The sequence below is a fragment of the Amborella trichopoda genome, chromosome 2 (assembly GCF_054954075.1).
Source record: "Amborella trichopoda isolate Santa Cruz 75 chromosome 2, AtrichopodaSantaCruz75HAP2 v2.0, whole genome shotgun sequence".
Classification (NCBI taxonomy): Eukaryota; Viridiplantae; Streptophyta; class Magnoliopsida; order Amborellales; family Amborellaceae; genus Amborella; species Amborella trichopoda.
In genome coordinates this window covers 39,750,497-39,773,133 of record NC_142337.1, presented here as the reverse complement: position 1 = coordinate 39,773,133, position 22,637 = coordinate 39,750,497, and the positions used below count along the sequence as shown (strand labels likewise).

Here is a 22,637-nt window from a genome sequence, read left to right as displayed (position 1 = left end):
CACCCCTCTCCCTCCGCTTGACCACTTGGATCAGGCCACCATTGCTGATCTAAGGAAGCAAGCCCAGGAACTCATTGGTCAACTGGAAGTCATCAGAAAAGGGAAGACTAAGATGGAAGAGGTATCTCTAAAATTTACGGCTTCGAAGCCATTGTTGGGATTCATTTCGGAGACTCAAAATATTGAAGTCCTTGGGGTCACTAAAGGACTGCCCTATAAAGATGCTAATGTGATGCCAGAATGGGATGTCTATAGCCACCAAGCCCATCAAAATATGAGAAAGATGAATTATGAGCCCATGGCCAATCAAGGGCTAAAAGATAGCAAAGGGATGATTGCCCCATTTAAAGCCGTCAAAATAACGACTGCTCAGTATGACACAAGAAAGGGAGTCAAGTATGCTAGTACTTATCGACCTTCTACTCGGCAACACGAGGCCTGACAAACAAACAGTACACCAACCCTTCTTGGTGCAACATCACGCCCACCTTTGAGATATTCTCTCTCGGACCATGCACCCTACCATCACGGTCTCGGAGGCACGACCCTAAACATGTCCTCAGGTCTTGGTGTACGACCTTAAAATATACTACCATCATGAGTCAAACCATCATTTATGTGGGGACATGTGATGGGTGGCTCCACTATCAAGTATCCAATTGAGATAGAATATTGAATTATATGTCACCATCAATACTTCAACTTCAATGAACCCGGATGTAGACTCTTCAACTTGATTTGCTTCATTCTTGGATTTATTTGGCTTTTCGCCTCCCGCATTAGGAGCTTTGGAAGAATTCACTCCATTTCTTATAAAACAATACTTCCTTATATGACCAAGCTTCCCACAATGCCAACACACATTCTTGTTATTGGACCTTTTAGATTTTGATCGAAATTTTAAGTTATTTCTTGAATGATTCCTCAATGAATCACCTTGTTCATTCAATCAACCTCTTACCACAAAAGCTTCCGTCATTGATTCCACCGAACTTCCCAAAGATGTCTTCTTTCGAAGTTCGTCGGCAAGTAGGGCACTACACACCGAGCCCAAATCAAGATAAACATCTTTACTACAACTCAATGTAGTAACAAAGTTATCATAGGAATCCAGTAATGAACAAAACGAGGTGACCGCTTTATCTTCATCATCCATTCTCACATCAATACTCTTAAGTTGACAAATGAGGTTATTACACTTATTCAAGTGTTGCGACACATTTGCACCTTCTTTCATTCTCAAGGAATGCAATTTTCTTTTTAAGAAAGCTCGTTTTGTGAGAGATTTTATTTGATACAAATTTTTCAATTTTTCCCACAAATCTTTTGCCATCTTTTCGCCAACAATATTAAACAAAATTGCATTCACTAAACACAAACGAATAGTGGCCCGTGCCTTCATATCAAGTTCATCTCAATCATCATCAGTCATATTGATCGGTTTTTTATCTTTTGTAAGCAATGCTTTGTGTTGCCCTTGATATACCAATAAATCATGCATTTTTAATTTCTAAATTTCAAAATTATCTTTCCCATTAAACTTCTCTACCTCAAACTATAAGATACCATTTTCCCAAAAATACTGCACTAATTCCTTGAGCTCTGATACCACTAGTGAAAAAATCAGGATAACCCAATCTCTTCTTTTGAGTAAATCGGGATATCTCAAATCCCACTAGATGTGGTGAGCACTACACCACAATGATTTCAACACTTAAACATCATGCCCAAGATGCAATAACAAGGGCAATATAATTGGAAAAAAATATAAGAATAATAAAACAAGAAATATGGGAAATCTTCAAAGCACAATGCAAATGAAAGTAGATAGGGACACGCACATATACGTGGTTTACCCAAAATGGGCTACGTTAATGGATAAGACAGCAAATGTGTATTCACTATCAAGAAGACAACTTACAAGATTGGGGTTATGTAGAGTTACCTCATACAAACTTAAGGAAAAGCTCAAATAAAGAACTTCCTACCACAAAACCACCTACAGTCGACTCATTTCTTCAATTCACCACAACCATGAAGAAATGCCGACAAGAACGACCCAAGATGAGCCCAAATGGTGGCGCTAGGATTCAGTTGCAAAAAACCCCAAATTTTCTCCCCCCAAAACTCTTTCACTTATCTCACGTTTTCATTCCTTGTATTCCCTTTTATAATCTCACGCTCGCACGTGCCTCTTTTCCACTCACGTCGGCGCGCACATTTTTTCCACTCACGCCTGCGCACGCCTCTTTTTCTCTACCTCCTCCGCGTGTCTCTCTCTATAAAACCCCCTTTGAAAGCACCTTTATCAAAAGGACGAAAAAGGCTTTAAAAAAGAGGGAGAATACCACATGATGTGGTGATTTGGCATCACGCTTCAACAATTAATAGCCATTATGAAAATACATGGCATAAGCTCCATTGAAACTTGAAAGAGATTAAAAAGCATAACACCATAAAATTAAAATCCCCAAATTTTGGCCAGATTTTTTTTTCCAATGTGGAAAAGATTCCACCAAAATTCTTTCAAATTGGGGCTCAAAGACCATCTATATTATCACAATTTACACAGAATCTCAAATCCTTAAAATAAAAGCTTAAAAAAATCCACATTAGGGCTCAACCCAATTCATGACATAAAACTTGGTTTAGGGTTTCATGTTCACCTTGTTTCTCTCTCTCTTTGCTTCTCTCTTTCCATGTGCTTCTCTCTCTCTCTTTGCTTCTCTCTTTCCATAAATGCTTCTCACTCTCTCTTTGCTTCCCTCTTTCCATGTGCTTCTCTCTCTCCATTTTCTTCTCTCTTTCCCCGCTCCCGTTTGACTTTTAAGTCTTTAACATTGCCCCTAGTCTCTCTAATATGGTGCGAAGTATCTAACATGGTGGGATATTTAATGTAGTGATACTTATAGATGATGTTAACGACTTAATTCTTTAATATGGTAGGATATTTAATATGATTATTTAGTATGGTGTACTAATGGATGTGTAACTTATAGATCTGAGATATTTAATATGGTGCGATGTTAGTTTATATAAATTTGAAATTATCATCAACTTTATTTATCTTTTTTTTTTTTTTACTTAATTTTATTTTAATCGTGTATAATGCAAATTAAACGTATATTTAATTTCAATGCTTTCATTAAATAATCTACCATGATATTTTATCTACATATTAACTAGTTAAGCTTGTGGATTTATTTGAGGTAGTTCATATGAAGAGCATGAACCCCCAATGTTTAAATATTGTTTATTCATGAATACATTCTTACACTTTTAATTATTTATTTGTGGATGGACCCACTGGTATGGTCCTTAAGAGAGCGAGATGGCGGATCATAATGCATGTAGCCAACCCCAATTAATTAGGAAAAAGCTTTGATGATGATGATGATTTGTGGATGTGTATTTATATCTTTCATATTTTTTTATTTTATTAAAAAATAAGAAATAAGAAACAATGGTTAGGTCAAAAGAACCTTTTAAGGATTATTAGAATAAAAGAGGAAGTAAATTGTATTGTGAATTTTGTGGTGAAGGATTTTTTGCGGGGATAACAAGATTCAAGTATCACTTGTCAAGAGAACAAAGGAATGATATAATACTTTTCTATTAATTCTAGTGATTCTATCATGCAGTATATATAATTTTGGATCATTCAAGTGACTACATTATGCCCTAACTATTTTCCGTTTTTGCCTTATTTTTTATTTAGTTTTGGATGATGGGATGAGAGTCATAAGACATTTAAATTGATTTATTTAATTGTATTAATTTTTATGGATGGATTACTTATTGATAACTTTAGCAAACTTCGATTTTTTAGAATTTTAAAATATTAACATTTTAAAAAATTTAAACTTATCCTTCTTTTTTTCACTCTGATTTTTTAAGCCTAATCTGATATACTTGCGACCATTTTGGCTTAAGTATTGTTGCTGATCCGTATTTTTACCCTAAAATTTTGGCATCCGACATTTTTAACGAAAACCTATTTAATTTCTATCTTATGGTGTGCCAGTATACTGATATTCCCCAACTTGCTATTAATCCCATCGACATGAGCCTTAAGTTCGGGAGGACTTGCTATGTGACCCACCCATATAAATGGTATATGTGACCCTGGTCTTAGCTGTTAGATCTGAGTTGATGGTTGAGATGGATTGAGTCACATTGTCCCAAGCTAGCGTTTAACCATCAGATCTTGATTTGACGGCTCATAGTTTTTTATTTGTTATTTTTATTCTATAAATAGTTTTGAAGTAAAATTTGGGACATGCATAGATCTGACAGGGGCGCATATGATAAATATAATAATAGAATATTTTTTATGATAAAAATTTACCAGAATTTATTTTTTATTTTTTTCCATGTTCGCCCTAATTGTATGATGAGACACCCAAAATTTCATCTAAAAATGTTCAGTAGAAAAAAATAAAAAATAAAACATTATTTAGCATGACATTGTGGTAACCGATTCAAATCCAACGGCTAAAAAATGCGGTCTATACCTTGCTGGAGTCACGTAGAAACATTTCTCCTTATGTTAAGAAGCAGGATACGGGATGGAAACCTATTAATATAAAAATTAGAAATTAGATTGAACGAAAATATGGGTGCCCGGTTTTTATATTTTAAATATGAAAACTACTTAACTCAATAAGGCGTTTGGATATCTGGAAATATATTTCTAAAAATGAGAATTCTTTCATGCAAGCTGGACCACATGACTACATATGTAGTCCAAAAAGTGTAAAGCTTCTATCTTTAAAATGGATGCAAGTAAGGGTCCAAATGTTTTTTTACTAACGGTCCAAATGTGTTTTTACAAGAATTACTATTTCTAGTTTTTTAAATTTATTTATTTATTCATATTTATGATCCCCATGTAAGAGATTACGTGTCCTTAAAAATTAAGTCCAAAAATTCATCTTAAAATCTTAAAAATAGATCTATTAAGAAACCCGCATATGTAGAAACATATGCGGGCTTGACCGCAAAGAAACCGGGTCCTTCTAGAAATAGTTTTCTACGAAGGTGGCATATTTCTATTGGTTGAATTGAAATTTCGGGACATAAAAGTATCTCCACCTGAAATTATTTTCCTTATTTCAAGCTAGATTTCTCATTACAGAGATGCCCACTTTATGAAGTATAATTAATTCAGTCAAAACACCCCACGAATTAGAGAGAGAAATTGTCTCAAATTTTCAATTTTAGAGAGAGAAAGTATCTTAAATTTTTGTTTTTATAGAGAAACTAAATCCAATTTTTGAAGGAGAAACTATATAAAAAATTTTAGACAAAAACTATCTCAAAAATTTTATAGATAAACTATTTCAAATTTTAACGTTAAGAGAGAAAATATTTTAAAATTTTAGAGAACTACCACAAAAAGGTTTTAGAGAGAATTTATCTCAAAATTTTTAGAGAGAGAAACTATCTCACGTTTTAATCCTTAGAGAGCGAAACTATCTCAAATTTTAAGTTTAGAGAGAGAAACTATCTCAAAATTTGTAGAGAGAGAACATATCTCAAATTTCAAGTTTTAGAGGGAAAAGTATATCAAAAATTTTAGAGAAGGAAACTAGCTCAAAATTTTAATTTTTAAAAAAAGAAAGTATGTTAAAGTTTTACAGAAATAAACTATATCAAATTTTAGATAGAGAAAGTACCTAAAAATTTTTTAAAAAAAAATAACTCAAAACTTTTCATTTTATAGAGAGAAAATAATCTCAAAATTTTAAATTTTATAGAGAGAAAATAATTAAAATTTTTACAGAGAAACAATCTCTAAATTTTTAGAGAGAGTATCTTAATATTTTTGAGATAAATAATCTTATAAGTTTAGAGAGAGAAATTATATCAAATTTTAAAGAAAACCTAAAAATTTGTAGAGAGAGAAAGTTATGCATGAAGAAAATAAAATTAGAATAATAATTAAAAAAAAAAAGTTTGAAAAAATATACATTCACTCCAAAAATTCTTTTTTCACAAGGCCAAATTTTATTTAATTCTCATTCACTGCATTTAATACAAATATTTCCTTTTAAATAAACTATGAAAAAATAAAGAAATAACTAACTAAAAAAACTCATAAAAATAAAAATAAAAATAAAAATAGTCTCTCCCTCTTTAGCTTGCACGTACCTCATCTCAATCCTTCGCTATCTTTGGAAAAAGCTAACTACCAAAAAAAGGTAAGGCACTCATCTATTACCTCCCATCTTAACGATGATGTTTCCCAAGATACCCCTACCTGACCCCAAAACTTCCTATACTTGAGCCTTCAACACAAACCATGGTCTTCAAAAAAACCTGCTACTTAAAGATGGACCCTTCCACCACAAAACGTGGTCTTCCAGGGAAAAAAAAAAACTACCTATCATTCCTTTCTTTCGACAAGTGGACCATCTTATCTAAATTTAATAAAAAATAATACTTCTAAGCAACTAAAAAAATTTAAAAAAAAATCTTGATTGTCATTTACATAAAAAAGTATCTTAAATTTTAAAGAGAAATTATATCAAATTTTAGAGAAAGAAAGTATTTGAACTGTGAGAAAAACCATCTCAAATTTTAAGTTTTAGGGAGAGAAAATATTTTAAAATTTTAGAGACAAAAATTACTGAAAAATTTTTGAGAGAGAAATTATCTAAAATATTTTAGAGAAATGAACTATCTCAAAAATTTAGAAAGGAGAATTATCTCAAATTTAATGAAGAAAATGACATTATAAGGAATAATATAATCAAAAGTATTTGAAGAAAAGAGTTAAAAAAAATAACTAATATATTATCTGTCCATGTACCTTCCAAACAGCATAAATGTATTTTTATAGAAAATATTTTTCTCAAGAAATTCATTTCGAAAGATATAGGAATAGAGGGATAATATGAGTAAAACTATGAATAAGAATAGAGGGATCCTATCCATATTCTTATTTATTGCCCACCTTTAGGAGGCAGGGAGGAACAGGAAAAGATGTTTTTTTTATCTGATCCAAGGCTATGGGGAAATGCACAATTCTTCAACAATTCATGGATATTGTCAGAAGATGATTTCCAAATGTGGCTTATACTAGGATGCTACTTGGAGACAGAAAAGCCACTAGATGTTGGCATTCTAAATGGCTTGGAGATTATCCACTTAAACTTGTTTACCCATACGTGTACTAGAGATCGATCTACAAGCAGGAGGTGGTCTCCAATTTCATTTCTTTGGAAGGAAGTTTGCCCTACTGGAGGGTACTGGTCACTACGAGGAGGGTGGATGAATGGGTGGCAAATCAATATGCTACTTTGCTATCAAGCCTTAATATGCTACTTTGTTATCAAGCCTCTATAGCTTATGCTTCCTCTATAGCCTCAATATGCTACTTTTCAATTAGCTCTCTTTACGAGGTTCTATACAGGGATCGTTTCATTGAAGATCGGAAATATCTTACTAAGTTCTAGAGATGTAATGCACCCAATAGGATTAAATCCTTCCTGTGATGGCTAGGATAGGATTAAATCCTTCCTGTGGGTGCTTGGATTTAAACTTCTTCGCACTGTTAGACCGGCTTCGCAATATGGGGATGATCCAGTCCAATGTTTGTCTTCTTTGCAAAAGTATTGAGGAAACCATACCATAGATCACCTTTTGTAGTTGTGCCTCTTCTCTTTTTTCTTCTCTTGTGGTTGTGCTCTTTTCGATTATTTCTTTTCTCTTTATTTTCCTTGTTCTTTGCAACTTTTCATTACCTTAATGACATACGTGCGCTTACTTAAAAAAATGAAAATGAAAGATGTTTTTCAAATGTATTCATCAATGTTATAGCAAACATCTAGTAAAGAAGAAACAAGACCACTTCGTTAAATTAAGGACTTGACTTTTTGGGAAATTTTCAGAGAATTAAGGATCACCAATCACCAGCTCCTAGAGCCTACTGCAGTATAATTAATCATTATTAGACAATGTAATGTACATTATGCAAAAACAATCTGGCAGTTTGCAAAGCACTAAAGCCAGTACACCTCGAAAGTATGAAAAGAGAAGCCTGAAATACTTGAACGATTACCGTATGTTGATTAATCTTTTGCAATAAAACTGCTCATAAGTTAGTAACACACACAAACACAAAAAGTAAAAAAAAACGTTAAAACAAAAGAGAATTCATAAATCTACCAAGGGTATTTGTCTTAGTAGTTGACAGAGAACACCTGGGATTTGGCCCAGACACTAAGCCTTCGAACTTCGCCGCAAATGGAAACATTTGCAATATCCGGTAAAATATTATCATAAACTTGAACACTAATGGAGCAAAAAAGTAGATCGATAACTCTTGAAACTTGACATGATATTTCAAGTTAATATTCACATTTCAGAGAATTTTGGGGATCGGGAGCCACTAAAAAAGGGGGATAAAATAAAATCCAATAAATCCAAACTGCAATTGGGACAAATTATCAATGAGAAGAGAAACATGTTCATCTTTTGTCATTTCAAGATATTATGAATATACCCCTTCTTCAATTTAAGGTTAACTTTATAAATAATAAAAAAAAAGATATTATGAACACTTGTGCAAATATTTTCTAAATCTAAACAACCAATCATGATAAATTCCGTTTGTCAAAAAATGCTCAAAGACACCCGAGTCTCCAGGCATCTCAAAGCTTTGCCTCTAATTAAGGAAAAAAAGAAAGAAAAGAGAATTTACTTACAAGACACAGGGAAAAGTGGGATTTTTGGGAGTTTACATTGTTATCAACAGTACTATCATCACCGCTATGACCACCATTGGCATCATCATCGTCAACATCCTTTCAGCTTAAGTCATAACATTTGTACTATTAGACCTCTGGCAAGGATGACATCCCAGGCAGGAAATATGTCCTTGCATCTCAGCCACAATTCAAAGTTCTGAGGATTTGATTTGACAAGAACTTTGATTGCCTGGCGCCTTGTTTTAAGACAGCAAAATTTGCCATGTTCTAATAAGCCACCTCTAAAAGAATCTGTTAATCCAAAACTACGGGATCTCATCCATCATATGAAGCAAGAAGGACAACTAGCCACTGAATTTTTGGGGAAAAATGTCCTTTGCACCATAGCTAGAGTTTTCTGTGCAGACACCAGAAAGAGAATAGGTAAAAATAATACTCACATTTTTTTTTTTAAGAATGTTAACTAAAATCAATACTCACATTCGCAAGAACACAAAACCCATGCAAAAGATTTTGTTTTGCAACCACCAGAGATGCGGGAAAAGAATAAAAAACTGAAAGGATTCTGAGAAGGAAGAAAAATGAGGAAAGAGTAAAAGAGAGCTATAAAAATATAGAAAAACAAATTACACTGCCCAAAACAAAAAAGTTGGAAGGCCACCACCTTAGGACTGAAGTCAGGGACTGTATATGAAAAATGAGGAATACTAATAGAAAAACTTGCTAACTTTCACCGCAACCAGAACCAATCACTGATCATGGTCACCAGTCATGCAGAATATTTGCAAAAAAATTTCACAAGGAAATGTGTCAAAAAATTTCACAAGGAAATGCGTCATCTAATCGTATTACACAGTCACTAAAACAATTCCTTTCTTTTTCATTTTGGAAATGATCATCCATCATAATTAGTCACAGCTTTATGATAATTGGACAACTCATATATATGAACTATATCATTTATCAAAAAGAAGATTTGTGAACTATTATGAAGACAAAAGTTCTAATGCATCCCACTCACAGCTGGATCGGTTGTGAGAAACATATTCCATTGTCTCAGGTAATACAATGACGTGCGGATAAAAATTACTCCACAATGCAACCAAAACACATTTTTCTTATGAGTAATAATTCCATTCAAAAGAGAAGAAAATGATCAGCAAGTAACTTCTATCAAGAAACTAAAAGACAACTAAGGAAACAAAAGTAAGCACCGAAAGAAGTCCCAGAAATTAGCCTCAAAGTTTGCGAGCTATTCATGATAGAACTTCCTTTGTAGGAGAATTACATCAAGGACCTTCAAAGAGTACATTAAGTAAAGGGAAACCTAATTTTTGCCACCTTAGTTTTGTAAGAATCTCAAACAATGCCACCATCCTTCACACTTTCCAAAACTACCACTGGTTTGCTTTATCCTTCATTGTTGCCACTTTTTATTGACATTTTAGTTCCCAAGCAACCCTTGTCTAAGGGCCCCAATTGCAGTCGCTTTCTCTCCCACCTACTTTTGTTGACTAGGACATATTCTCGCTGCCTGTTGGTGGAACATGGCTGGGGACATTTTGTTTCTTCCCAACCCAAACAGCTCCAAGCTCTCCTTCACTTCCCAAAACTAGGAACTCTCTCTCTCTCTCTCTCTCTCTCTCTCTCTCTCTACCCAAAGTATGAATTTCTAGACCCTCTCTACTCAACCGGATAATGTTTAGTTGTCTTTCTAACCTAACCTAAGAACTTAAGATTACATCTCTTTTGAGCAATTTCAATCCTAGTTTCTCTCAGCAATCCCTTGTAGAAGTGAATGCCCAAAGTTATGCTGAGAAGGAAACAGAGATGAAGGCAGTGAGAGGTGGCAATGCAGAACAAGTACAATATATGAAATCAACTTTTTTTCATTTTATTTGTTTTATTTTACTGGCTTGTCTCCTTAAAAGGGCCACTTACAACACTATAATAAAAAATAAACTCTACTACAGTCTAAGGATCACACAATTACCGCCTCTAAACATGAATTTTATTCGTAAAGAAAGAATTAAATAATTATGAAATATAAATCAAGAACTAGGAAGCCACTTGATTGAATGAAGATTTGCCTAGGATCGCCTCCGTAGGATTTAGTACAACCCACTCCACACCAATGGTGCAGTGATCTTATGGTCCCTGCTTTCAAGGTGGGAAGCTACTATGGCAAACCCTAATTCAACCTGGGGCTGAGAGCATAACGAATAGAGAGAATACTGAGAACACAATTAGGATTTAAGACCCTTTTTTCTGAGGCATGATGTCCTAGGCCTGACCTGGGCCTGGAGTGGCACCTCCCCTGACTTAGATGGTCTGGCATGCCTCCTACTGGAGTACCTACGGGTGTGTGCCACCCTAGGACTCTTTCTAGGTGGTGTGTGCACCTAGAGAGAGAGAGAGAGGCTCTGATTTGAGGCGCTGAGAATGAGGGGGTGACCCCTTATTTAAAGTGCCACATGAGGTCTAGGATAAGCCATTTCAAATTGGGATTCGATTTGGATCATTAGATCTATGGTGATCTGTGGGGTAAAAAGAGATTTAACCTGAGCCCTCCATTCCCTAAATCAGCTATAATGATGATGCGAGGGGTGCTAATGTGGGGCGTGGAACCCTACTGGGCCCCCTATCCACCCAAGATGGGTAGCCCCCATGTGGGGTCGATGGCACCATTGGGCCCCACATTGGCCCCTATAATTTTTCTTTGCTCCAAAGAATTCTAAAATGGCACAAAATATTTTATAAAATAAATTGAATTTTTAATTCCAAAAAAAAAAATTGAATTGAAAATTCCTACAGAGAAAAAATAAAATATGCAATGATTATCTTAGTGTCCCACTATTTTTATAAGCCATAAACTAACACTTTTAGAAGAGGATTGGATCCAGCAGGTCAGGAACATGCGAATTGCTGAGGCACTCCACCTATGCTAAAAATCCATGACCCTCAAAACTATCTTCTCAAAGTAGAGCAGCCCATGACCTACAATTAATCGCAAGGGTCCATGATTGGCCCATCAAAATTGACCTATAAATTGTGAAGATACAAATCTAGTATGTGGATTACGGATTCCCCTCTAAGGACAATTCATATCCATAAGGATGAACATACAGTCATATCCATAAGAATGAACATACAGGATTGCAATAGCACAAGGGTTACTCTCTTCAGCGCATTCACATGTACCCTATGGAGTACACATCCACTATGATTATGAGTTTTTACATGCTCTCAAGGCGTTTAAAGGCCACAAACCCCAAAAGGCAGAGGTCATCTGAATATATGATTCTAAAATTCTTATAAGGGTGTGGTTTCTATAAGGTTGCAACCTTAAACAATCCAATTAAGGTGCACCTCCAAATTTTATCATAACACGTAATTTTGGTGTAAAAAAATCTTAGGATTATCTCAAAATCTATTTTCATATCTAATTATAAAATTTTAAACTCCGAAAATGGTTAAAATCAAGTAGATCTATAAACATATGAAAATCTTGAAATTAAATCTTGAAATTGGACAATCTAGATAATGTGTTGGAAGATGCACTATTTCTTGGACTCTTAAACTATTTTTTTTTCATATTCATTCATCTCATTGTCGAGATGATCAATTAGAGGGTTTTTCAACATTAAAAAAACCTTTTCCGATGGATTTTTTAGGTGCATCTGTAATTCTACATTTTAAGGTTGCAACCTTATATAAACTTTTTCCTTCTTATAATGCTCAGAATATGATGAATCACAAAACAAACTGGTCATATGCGTGTTATTGGTTACATAATAGAAGTGCATCAGTAAATATTTGTTTTTCACAATGAAAATACCTATTAATTCATGGAAGCACATGTATGCAAACTAATGCATGAAGTGGATAAACAAATTATTAATAGAAAGGAATTTAAAAAAAAATGTCTTTCTTGGCTTCCCAAAAAAATCAGACCAATCAAAGTTCAACAACTTATTGTACTTACCCCCCTAATTTTCGTTCCACAATTCTTTTGATGGATTTATTGTACCCTTTTCTCATTAAACTAAAATAGCAATGAAGGGGTATGGTACGGCATGTTTGATGGTTTGGAAAGAGAGGCACAACAGGCAGTGGCCATTTGGTGTGACAATGGAGGGAGCCCAAGAATACAAATTCGTAAGGTAGCTATTGCTAGATTAGGGTGTAGAGAGAGAACCCTCAGTTCCTAAAGAGGTGACCCTTTTTGCCTCCCAAATGACACTCTCCCAACACAAGCCACTCAATGAATGATCATCTTGACGTAGGCTGGCTCAACTGCAAGCCTAACTTAATGTTACAATCTTAGAATCCTCAAATTAACAACACCCGAGAATGATCCTTAACTTTGACTTCTTTCACTGACAGCCTCTCGACCTGTATGACATCATGTTGGATTATCTGGGGCACCGTAGCCTCCTCTAAAACTGGTTTCTGGATAGTACTTGGAGAAAATCCAGAAACCTGCCAGAAAAAGCTACAGTACAAGCAGGGAATCTTTGTGCCCAAACCCACTCAAAGCCATTAGCAAACTACACAAATGTTTCAATTCAAGCTTAGTTCGGGAGCTACAGACTTAAATCACAACTGTTTGTGCAAGATCACAATGGAACAAAATTTGGTTCACTATTTCAGCCTACTTCCTGCTTAGAAAGCAAAGCTCTTAGATAGCACCTTATATGCTGGAGATGTCAACTGCACGGATTCTATTCTTATAGGCTAACCAATAGAGAAAGCCGATTGAGACTTCAAAATCATGCACGGAATACAAACATAGCTCAGAATACTTCTCCATACTCTCCAACACCCCAAAAAGTGAAAACGCAAAAAACCTTCCTAAACCAAAATTTTGGATGGCGACTAACAGGTTGGAGGCTTCTGCTGCAAGGATCCTAGTGTTATAGTATCAGGAAAGCCATCACTGTTGGTGACGCGTCCTTGTGCCATATTTTGGAGGCATGGAATTCCCATCACCCTCCCATCAAAACTTCAGGCATGCAATTTGTTAAACATTTACCAGGGGATCCCGATGCATGGATAAGCCTATGCTCCTGATAACCCTTTCATTCGGTAAGGTGTCCAAGGGTACAAATATAACAACTCCAATATCTCTCACATAGGCCAGGCCAACAACCCATTCCCCTTATCTAACGAACTCATAACCTTGCTTTCTGGCCACATTTGTGATTTTCGGAAAGCAGATATTGAAGGAAGAGTCTCATAACCACTACACTTTCCATAATTGAAAAGATATAAGTTTTCGTTACTGAAAATGCCCAGGGAATTTTTGTTAGGGGAGAGACTCGCAAAGAGATATTTGATTGTTTATCTCTTTCACCTAAACATTCTCAAATGGGAAAAACTACGCACCGAGTTGCACCCAAGGAACACACACAAATAGAGATGTATAGTAGGATAGGGGGAGAGAAAATGGAATTAGTAAACACACGCAGAAAAAACTAGGACCTCTAGCCAGGGATATCTTCAGGAAAGTCTTCAAGAAAAGAGATGATTTTGTGTAAGGAATCACCTATGAATCACCATGGGATTTCTGAGTTTTGGGTTCTGTACCTTGGACATGCATGTCATGGTTCTTGGCACATGCCCACACATCAAGAACATGGGATAAGAGCAAGGTTAACTTTTACAGTTCCATAGTACCATCCTGATCTCAAACATAGTACCTAGTGGCCCTTCCGAACAACTATTCTCAAACAACTTTCATCCCCAACATTACTTCATAAGTTGTATTTCCACACAGTATAAACCCTCTGGAGACCATCCTCATCTAGATGCTACATAGCTGTGCAAGAGAAAGCTGACTGAGCCACACAAAAATGAGGGTATCAGATATAACTACCAATGGACATGATTCCCCAGCAGCAATTTGTGATTCATACTATGGAGTATGGAATAGTTGCAGCAGAAAGTATATAGAGCACATCATTATGCCCTCCCATTGGTCAAAAGACTGATTTTTTTTTTTAAATATGTCCAAAAACTAAATCGGAAGATCATTACTTCAGAAAACCAAAAAGCAACTCAACAGGGATATTAATCTCATTATAAAACCTTTTTTTCTTTTTGAGCAGTTCATTATAAAACTTCAAACTATTTAGCAAAAGTTTACAAAGTGTTTATCCCAGAGAAAAGTATCAGCATTTGCTAGACATAAACAAAACATGGCATACCTCTACGGACTATCATCGTCAGAGCTATCTGGTCTTCGATGTAATATGCGAGGAAAAGGTAAATGCTTTGGATTGGGTCCCAACGTCACTCGGGTTTGGGCAACCTTCATTTTGGATGTTTGAGATACCCACCTTGGTGTTTTTCCAACCTCCTTACACACCTTATCCAACATAGCTAGAAAGTCACGTACAATCACAAACAAATGGAGCCCTTCATCCTTCACAGCATCCCCATGGAAATAATCAGTGGTCCCTTTCACAACAGCCATTATTCTCTTCTCTTCTTCTAGCAGCTGAGAAAGCTCAGGTTCTGCATGGGCCAGAAAAGACTCAACTGTTCGAGTGAACCCTCTGTGCTGGTCGACCTTCATATCCTTCTCAACAAGGTCCTTTATTTTTATCAAACCACGCCCAAGCCTGGACACAGTGTTTGTTAGAGAGTCAGCATCTATTGCTGCTGCTTTTCTAACATTCTCAAGCTCACTGCCCAAGCTGGCAACAACCTGCAAGCCGAGGCTCCTATAATGATCTCCCATTTCATTTGGACTCTCCTCAAAATTCTCCTCTGAATTACAGCTTGATATGCTGCTACCATGTCTAGCAACACGCGCAGCACGCACTCCTTCAGAGCGGATGATTTCTTGAACCACAAAATGGAGTAATGTGGTATTGCCATCTGTTCCCTTCACATCAGACAGTTTCAAGAGAGTGTCGAGCTTGAAAGCTTGCGCACCACCACGGAATGTCCCATCATTCATGCGGTTGCCAGTCTTAAGAACGGCTTCAAGGAGTTTCACAAACAAGCGACTGTTTCTCAGTTCCTTGCACGCAACCTATAACATGGAGAAAGCTATGGTAATCAACAATCTAAAAGATTAGACATAAATACGTGAATTTATGCATATGAGGCACATAAGCATGTACATGCCATTTGAGTACTAGTAACATGTGGGCCTCATCATTAGAAAAATAACCAACGTAGACAGTCAGCCTAAATCATACTATTTTCAGTTCTTTTAAAAGGTAAATAAACTGTCTGCATCAACAGCCAAGGAACATCTGCTGTGACAATTAGCCTCACAAATAAATAGTTTTACATCTGTATTTATTATGGAATCCACAGTAAGGATCAAGAAGAGGAGCATTGTACCCACCTCCAAAGTCACAAAGGACTCCTTCACACAGGAGACTTCCTCGTCAAGAGAACCCATATAGAGTAATGCCTCAAAGCGCTTGAAAGCGAATGGAATATCAACCAAGGCCTTGAGAAACCTTTCTGCAGTGCCAAGTTGCGAAAGCTCACCTGAATAAGCTCTCAACTTCCTTTCTTCATCCATGGTCGGAGCCATCTTCAACAAAGTCTCAAGGAGTTCAATACTTAGCTCGTTTCCTGGTCAAGGAAGAACATGTCCAAAAGAGAAGCACATCAATTATATTAACAATATCTCATCTTTACCTCAAGTTACTTAACTATAAAAAGCGCACTATATTTGGCCATGAACTGTAATGCATGACCACCAAAAATTAACGAGACAGCAGCGATGGATGGACCCAGAACATTTTGAACCCAAACATGCCTAATATCCAAATTTCAATAGTCATCTATTTATTTGCAGTTACTGTGCCACAAAAACGGTTTTACTTATAAAGAAAATTAGGAAGATCCAATTGATGTGCATATCAGTGTCTAAATCCAAACTCGAGATTAAGGACATTGAAACAGCAAGCAATGCCCACTCATGGCAGCATACAAGATAACTAGGTCGATCCACCTATATAGAATCCATATGAACAAAAAGCAGATCTCTGCATCATAGATTAAGCTTAATGGAACAGAATTCAAAACCAGGTATAATGGCCATGTGCAAGCATGCTATGAAGTGCCCCATAAATCCACTAAGGCTTTTACTGAGGCAGTGCTAGATGAGTGTAATATAAGCAATCTATGTAGATATTAAATTCCATATTTCAAACCAGTATAAACCATAATATATATGCATCAAATCAAACACCATAATCATACAGCAGAAGATGATAGACAGCAGAGACATAATCACACTGATATTCAAACATAGTGTTGCAATTGTCAAAAGATAACCAACATTGGCAACTCAATTTTCCAAGATCCAAATAGAGTAATATGAATGGGGCGACAGACTCAAGTATATCTCAGATTCTCCAGACTATTTAACCACAAAATCCCAAGTATGAAAGGAACAAGACATCTGGTATTGTTCTGTTCAGTTAACACGCACACACCATCCATTTCCTAAAAATGAGATAAGCTAAGGTAAGCAGTATCTGTGCACTTGTTGCCACTACGAAAAAGCCAAATTGTAATTTATAGCATTCGCCAAAAAAAAAAATGTAAGATGATGCATCACCTTCCAAAAGTGCATCACACACTTCTTCAGTTGTAACATTCAAAGCTCGTAGAAGAATTGACAAATTCTGAGACTTCTTGGGGTCAAGAATTTGAATATATGTACTAGGAGAATCACGAAGAGACTCTTTCTTTGGCTCGCCTTTCTGTGTGTTCGCAGTATTATATCCAAAAAGAGTCTCTATCATCTCTTCATTAAACCTAAAAATGAAAGTTTTACAAATTAACAAATGATAACTAGAAGGAAACAAATGTTGAGGTTCCAAGAATCTTACTGAAAAGACCCGGATCTTATCTGATGCCAAACCATAGAGTGATCAGGGTTCGCAAGAACCTTATCCCAATGGAATGGTTTCAACTTGGCTTTTGGGGCTTCAACTTCGAGCATTGTACCACTTTGTTCAGTTCTGCTAGACTGACCCAGCCCAGTTGGTGGGGTTTGGGCTGCCTTTGAATTGATTGAACTTGAAAATGGTGGTCGAGGTGGGGGGCTAGGACCTTTTGGCAAAGGGGGAGGAGCAGGTTTTGCAACCTTGGGAAAGGTGGGTGGTGGTGGTGGAGGAGGACCAGGAGGGCGAGGGCCTGGTTTGCTTCCTAAAGGCATCATTGGTGGAGGTGGCGGTGCTGGGCTAGGTGAACTAGGTGGCTTTGATGATGACATATTGGTGTGTGATGGTATAGAGATGGGCTTATCCGAGCCGAGCTGAGTTGCAGGAGCGACAGATGTCCCCGATGTTAACAACTGACCATTTTGTACAGGCATGAAGGATGAGTTCTGCACATCAATAACCCATCCATTCTTGTTCGAGTTTGAGGGAAAAGACATGCTTCTAAACTTTTCTTTACTCATTGACAGGCCATCAGATGGAAATGATTTTTCAGAAGAACCTAACATTTCAAAAGTTGTAAATATAATCAAAACTTTACCGATTCCCATGTAGAAAGTTTCATTTTAATGGATCTGATTATGTCTACTTACCAATTGAGAAATCACTCATGCTTAGGGTGAGTAGAGGTCGTTCATCTTTTGTTCCATCGCTAGAGGCATTGGCATCTCTACAACATTTGTAATAGAGACAGAAAAGGAAACCAGCACAAAGAAATGTCGATAATGCAGTTATGACAACAGCAAGTACAACCACACTTTTAGTGTTAGAACCACCCCCTGGAGGAGCACCACTAGGACTTACAGAAGCATGCCCGCTAACTGAAGATGGCACCCCAGCTAAGACTTGGGGGCCTGGAGGGGAAGAATGCAAAGGTTGTTTTGGACCTTCAGCAGGAGAAGGACCATTCATACTTTCAGAAGCTTGTGAAGAAGAAGGTGCAGGCGAAGGGGCAGGTGGTTCAAATGAATTAGAAAGGGTCACTCCTATGTTTTGTTTTAATGAGTCACCCAACTTGCGTCTCAAAGAACTTCTCCAACCAAGAAGAGAATCTAGATGCTCGAGATACCGACTTCCACGCCTGGAATCTTCACCAGAAATACCATGAAAAATATGTTTCTTATTGAGACAGTCCAGAATTTCACGCTTCATATCAGGTGGTAGATGAGCTATGTTATTCAGTAAACTGTGTAGGGCCTCAGAATCAGCACCCACATTGATTTCAGAGGATTGAATGGCCATCTTGGGAGAATAATCAAAATATGAGTTTTTCTCAAATACCCCATTAGGTTCAATATCTGATTGGCATATCATCCACAGTTGCTCCACCTATAAAAACAATTCCAAACAATTCTCAGTGGAATACAATGCAGTGAACATCCACAATAAGCTAGGTCATGCTTATGAGTTCAAAGTCCAGGAAATGCTCCGGCAAATAAAAGATTCTGATGAAGTTTGTAATTACACACAGGCTCAGGAACACTAATACAAGGTACAATTGCTGAAATTTACAACATCACCTTGCCTCAAAAAATTGAGAAATTGACGAAATTTATGCATGATAATCACATTCAATGAATCTATACAAAGATAAGCATAGAGAAAACATATGTTGATGAAAGGAAATTGTGAAGGGAAGGTTCTTACCATATCCGGTGTCCCAGAAAAGAAATCCTCTTTTAATTGCTGTCCACTTGAGCCTTCCAACAAAATCCACAACAGAAAGAAAAATGCCACAGTGTCAACAAGTTTGCCACTGTCCATTTGTTCACGTCTTATCCTTCAACAGCATAATTTTTTCCTCTTTCTTATAATGGTGACCAAACAGTTCGCAGCCTCCAATGAATTAATAAACAGAAGCTCCTCTTCCTTCATTTTAAAATTGTTCAACTAATCTTAAGAAAATGAAAAATAAAAGTATCATGAATCCATCAAAGGATCACGACTTAATAAACCAAACTTCAAACAAATGCAAATGCACAACGATTTTGAATTGTAAAAATATCAAATCCTCAGTTAAAATTATTACAAACCTAAAAGATGTAGAATGTCTCTAAACCTCAACAGAAATAGATTGGTTTCAGAGCTATTTGCCTTCAATGAGGAATCTTTTATGCTATAGAAGGCAATTGAACATTTTCAATCAAGAATTTCTATTTTTATCAAAATAAGCCCTGCCAATCTATATCAACACAAGCATTTCATCTCACCTTGAGCAAATCAGACCCTAAAATGCCCATATACCGCAAAAGCGACTCAAAATAGACCAAATTTCCATAACAGAACAAAATTGAAGGGGTTGAGATGAAGAACTGGAACCAGAAGAAGCCTGAAATTTAGTAAAGTAACGCTAATTGAACCAGAATTTCCCCTATAGAAGCTGATTTTCAAATTCTATGGTGAAACAGGTAATGTTAAGGCAAATGATCCAGATTCTATAAGAAGACTGGCATTGAAATGCGAGGAGATTAGCATCTAAAGACACCTAAAAGCCTGAAAATGGCAAATGGAGCTCATTATGAACCCCATACACAATTAATTTGAAAGGCAACTCATCAAAATTTCCCGCAAATGATTCTCTGGAAACTCCAAATAAAGCAAAACAAGTTCAAATTAAACCGACTGATGACAACCTGAGGTGATACATTGAAAAGGAAAAGGACAAACCCTAATCCAGATGTAAATGAACACTAAACCAACCATATTAATTAAGAAAACCCTAAAAGACACAATACATCATAGAGAGTCCGGAATAAACAAAATTCATGAAATAAATCCAATTCACAAATTATTCATGCAATATATCATATTTTCCATTAAAATATTCCTTATAATACATCAATCTGCATTAAACGACCATTCACATAACAAAACAAAGAGAAACTCACCAACTAAGAGCTGAACCATTGATTCCTGCCAACATAGATCGTATCCTTTTGTCAAAAGAAAATATAGATCGTGTCCTTTAATCAAATCGTCTCTAAACATCCCTCTCTGTGACAAAACAAGGGCATTTAACACGTCCTTCAAGCTCCAAAAGAGGAAAAAGACAAAAAGAAAGCCTAAGAAAGGCGTAGATCTGCCTAAATCAAAGAAAGAGGAATGAATAAAAATTCCAGGCAGTTCAGCGAGCTTGACCACGAAATACGAGTAAAACTTCGACGCTTTATGCAGGTATATATGTTTTCCGTGGAGAAGCCGCCATGGAAATGGATGTAATTCAAGGTCTCTGGCGTCAAGGCCGCTATCCAGCAGAGAGAGAAGAGGAGAGAAAGAGGAGAGTGGAAAGGCACAAAAAGCAGACGTGTGGAGCCCGCTTGGCCAATATAAATATTTTTGTCTTCGTTTGGGTCTCGGCAGATCTTTGGCATTTCAAAGTTTCAAATTTCTAGGATGAGCACATGTTATGCTCCCTCCGGACAATGGGATTATATACAACGAGCGATAATGAGGTCACAATTACTTACAATCATTTGATGTGAAGTTTGATAGTTTGGATGTGTCATAAAATTTAAAAAAAAAAATTTTAAAGTTTGAGTTTGGCCAATGGATTAATTGGAGCCACCCAATTTTACATTCAATAGTCAAGATTAATGTCTCACATTATACCAAAGATAAATGGTATTATACTATACTTTCTCTGTGAGCATAATTTACGTACTACTCCCTTAGTAAATTGATGTATTTAGAGAGGGTTGTTTTCAATCTCAAATACTAGACGGTTATTTTTAAAAAATAAATAAATTTTGAGTTTTTTAATACTTCGATCTCATAAATAAATTTTGAGGTTTTTGATACTTTGATCTCACCCTCCATAACTCAAACCGTTTTTATTTAATCTTGAGACATTATTTTTTTGAAGATAGAAATAGGAATTTTTTTAGGATTATATTAGTGTGCTCATACTATGGCTTAATTTATCATTATATTCAACAAATTTAGATATTTTTATACCATTGTTTTGTACATGAAGTTGTTTTTTACTAAGAGTATTTTTTATTATTAAGAGAGGTTTGATGTCATCTACATAGAATGTGACATCACCCACATGTATCATTAAATGTCACTAGTGTACTCCACTCGATGGGGGTGATTTCACACCCCATGTAAATCACATCACACCTCTTCTAATAAACAAAATACTTTTATTAAGAAAATGCTCTATCTATAAAACAAGGTATAAAAGTGTTCAAAATTTGTTGAGGACAATGACTCCATAGCACCTTAACATATTGAGATTAATCTATTTGTTAAAGAGATGGCTGCAGTTTGGATAGAGCTGACAATCAAAATAAAGCGCACCTTCAAATAGTATTGATAAACGTGGTTTCAATATTGAAAATCTTTGTGATAGCCTTAAAATATATTTTCATCTTTAATTATAAAATTTAAAGCTTAAAAAATAATGTAGATCAAAAAAATCTATAAAAACTTGAAAATCTAAAAAATTGATGGTCCAAAAATGAATTACAAGATGCATTATTTCTAAAATTTAAAATCATTTTTTTCGCATGTCCATGCATCTTAAATCTTAAAAATTGATGGTCCAAAAATAAATTACAAGATCCCTTATTTCTAAAATTTGAAATTATTTTTTTAGCATGTCCATGCATCTTGATGTCATGATGAACAATTTGAGTATATTTGAGCATAAAAAAAACCTCTTCTAGTGATATTTTTTAGATGAGTTCTAATCTGATTGTTTTAAGCCTCGGCTCTATATAAACTTGATCATATCGGTAGAATTTTATATCCTTAAATTTTGGAATCTAGGTCGGGTTTTATATGAGGGAGTAAATAGACAGCATACTCCTAAGGAGTACAATGTCTTTTGGAATTGAAAAGAGATGTCAGTTAAAAAGTGAGATATGATTGGGGTTAAAATCCTTGAAAGATACAGCCGCAATCCAAAGTAACCGAGCGAGATATCCTCGTGTTTTTTTGA

General features: G+C 35.8%; 1 protein-coding gene across 1 annotated transcript; it reads right to left on the bottom strand.

Moving 5' to 3' along the window:
* Positions 1-8,578: 8,578 nt before the first annotated feature.
* LOC18425459 (formin-like protein 10) lies at positions 8,579-20,923 on the bottom strand. Its single transcript, XM_020662022.2, has 9 exons — positions 20,831-20,923; positions 20,581-20,686; positions 19,340-19,392; positions 18,286-19,021; positions 17,582-18,194; positions 17,308-17,507; positions 16,078-16,313; positions 14,924-15,756; positions 8,579-9,111 (listed from the first exon to the last, which is right to left on the bottom strand). The coding sequence occupies exons 2-8, from the start codon at positions 20,678-20,680 to the stop codon at positions 14,926-14,928; spliced, it is 2,769 nt and encodes a 922-aa protein (XP_020517681.1). The 5' UTR covers positions 20,681-20,686; positions 20,831-20,923; the 3' UTR covers positions 8,579-9,111; positions 14,924-14,925.
* Between the last annotated feature and the right edge of the window lie 1,714 nt (positions 20,924-22,637).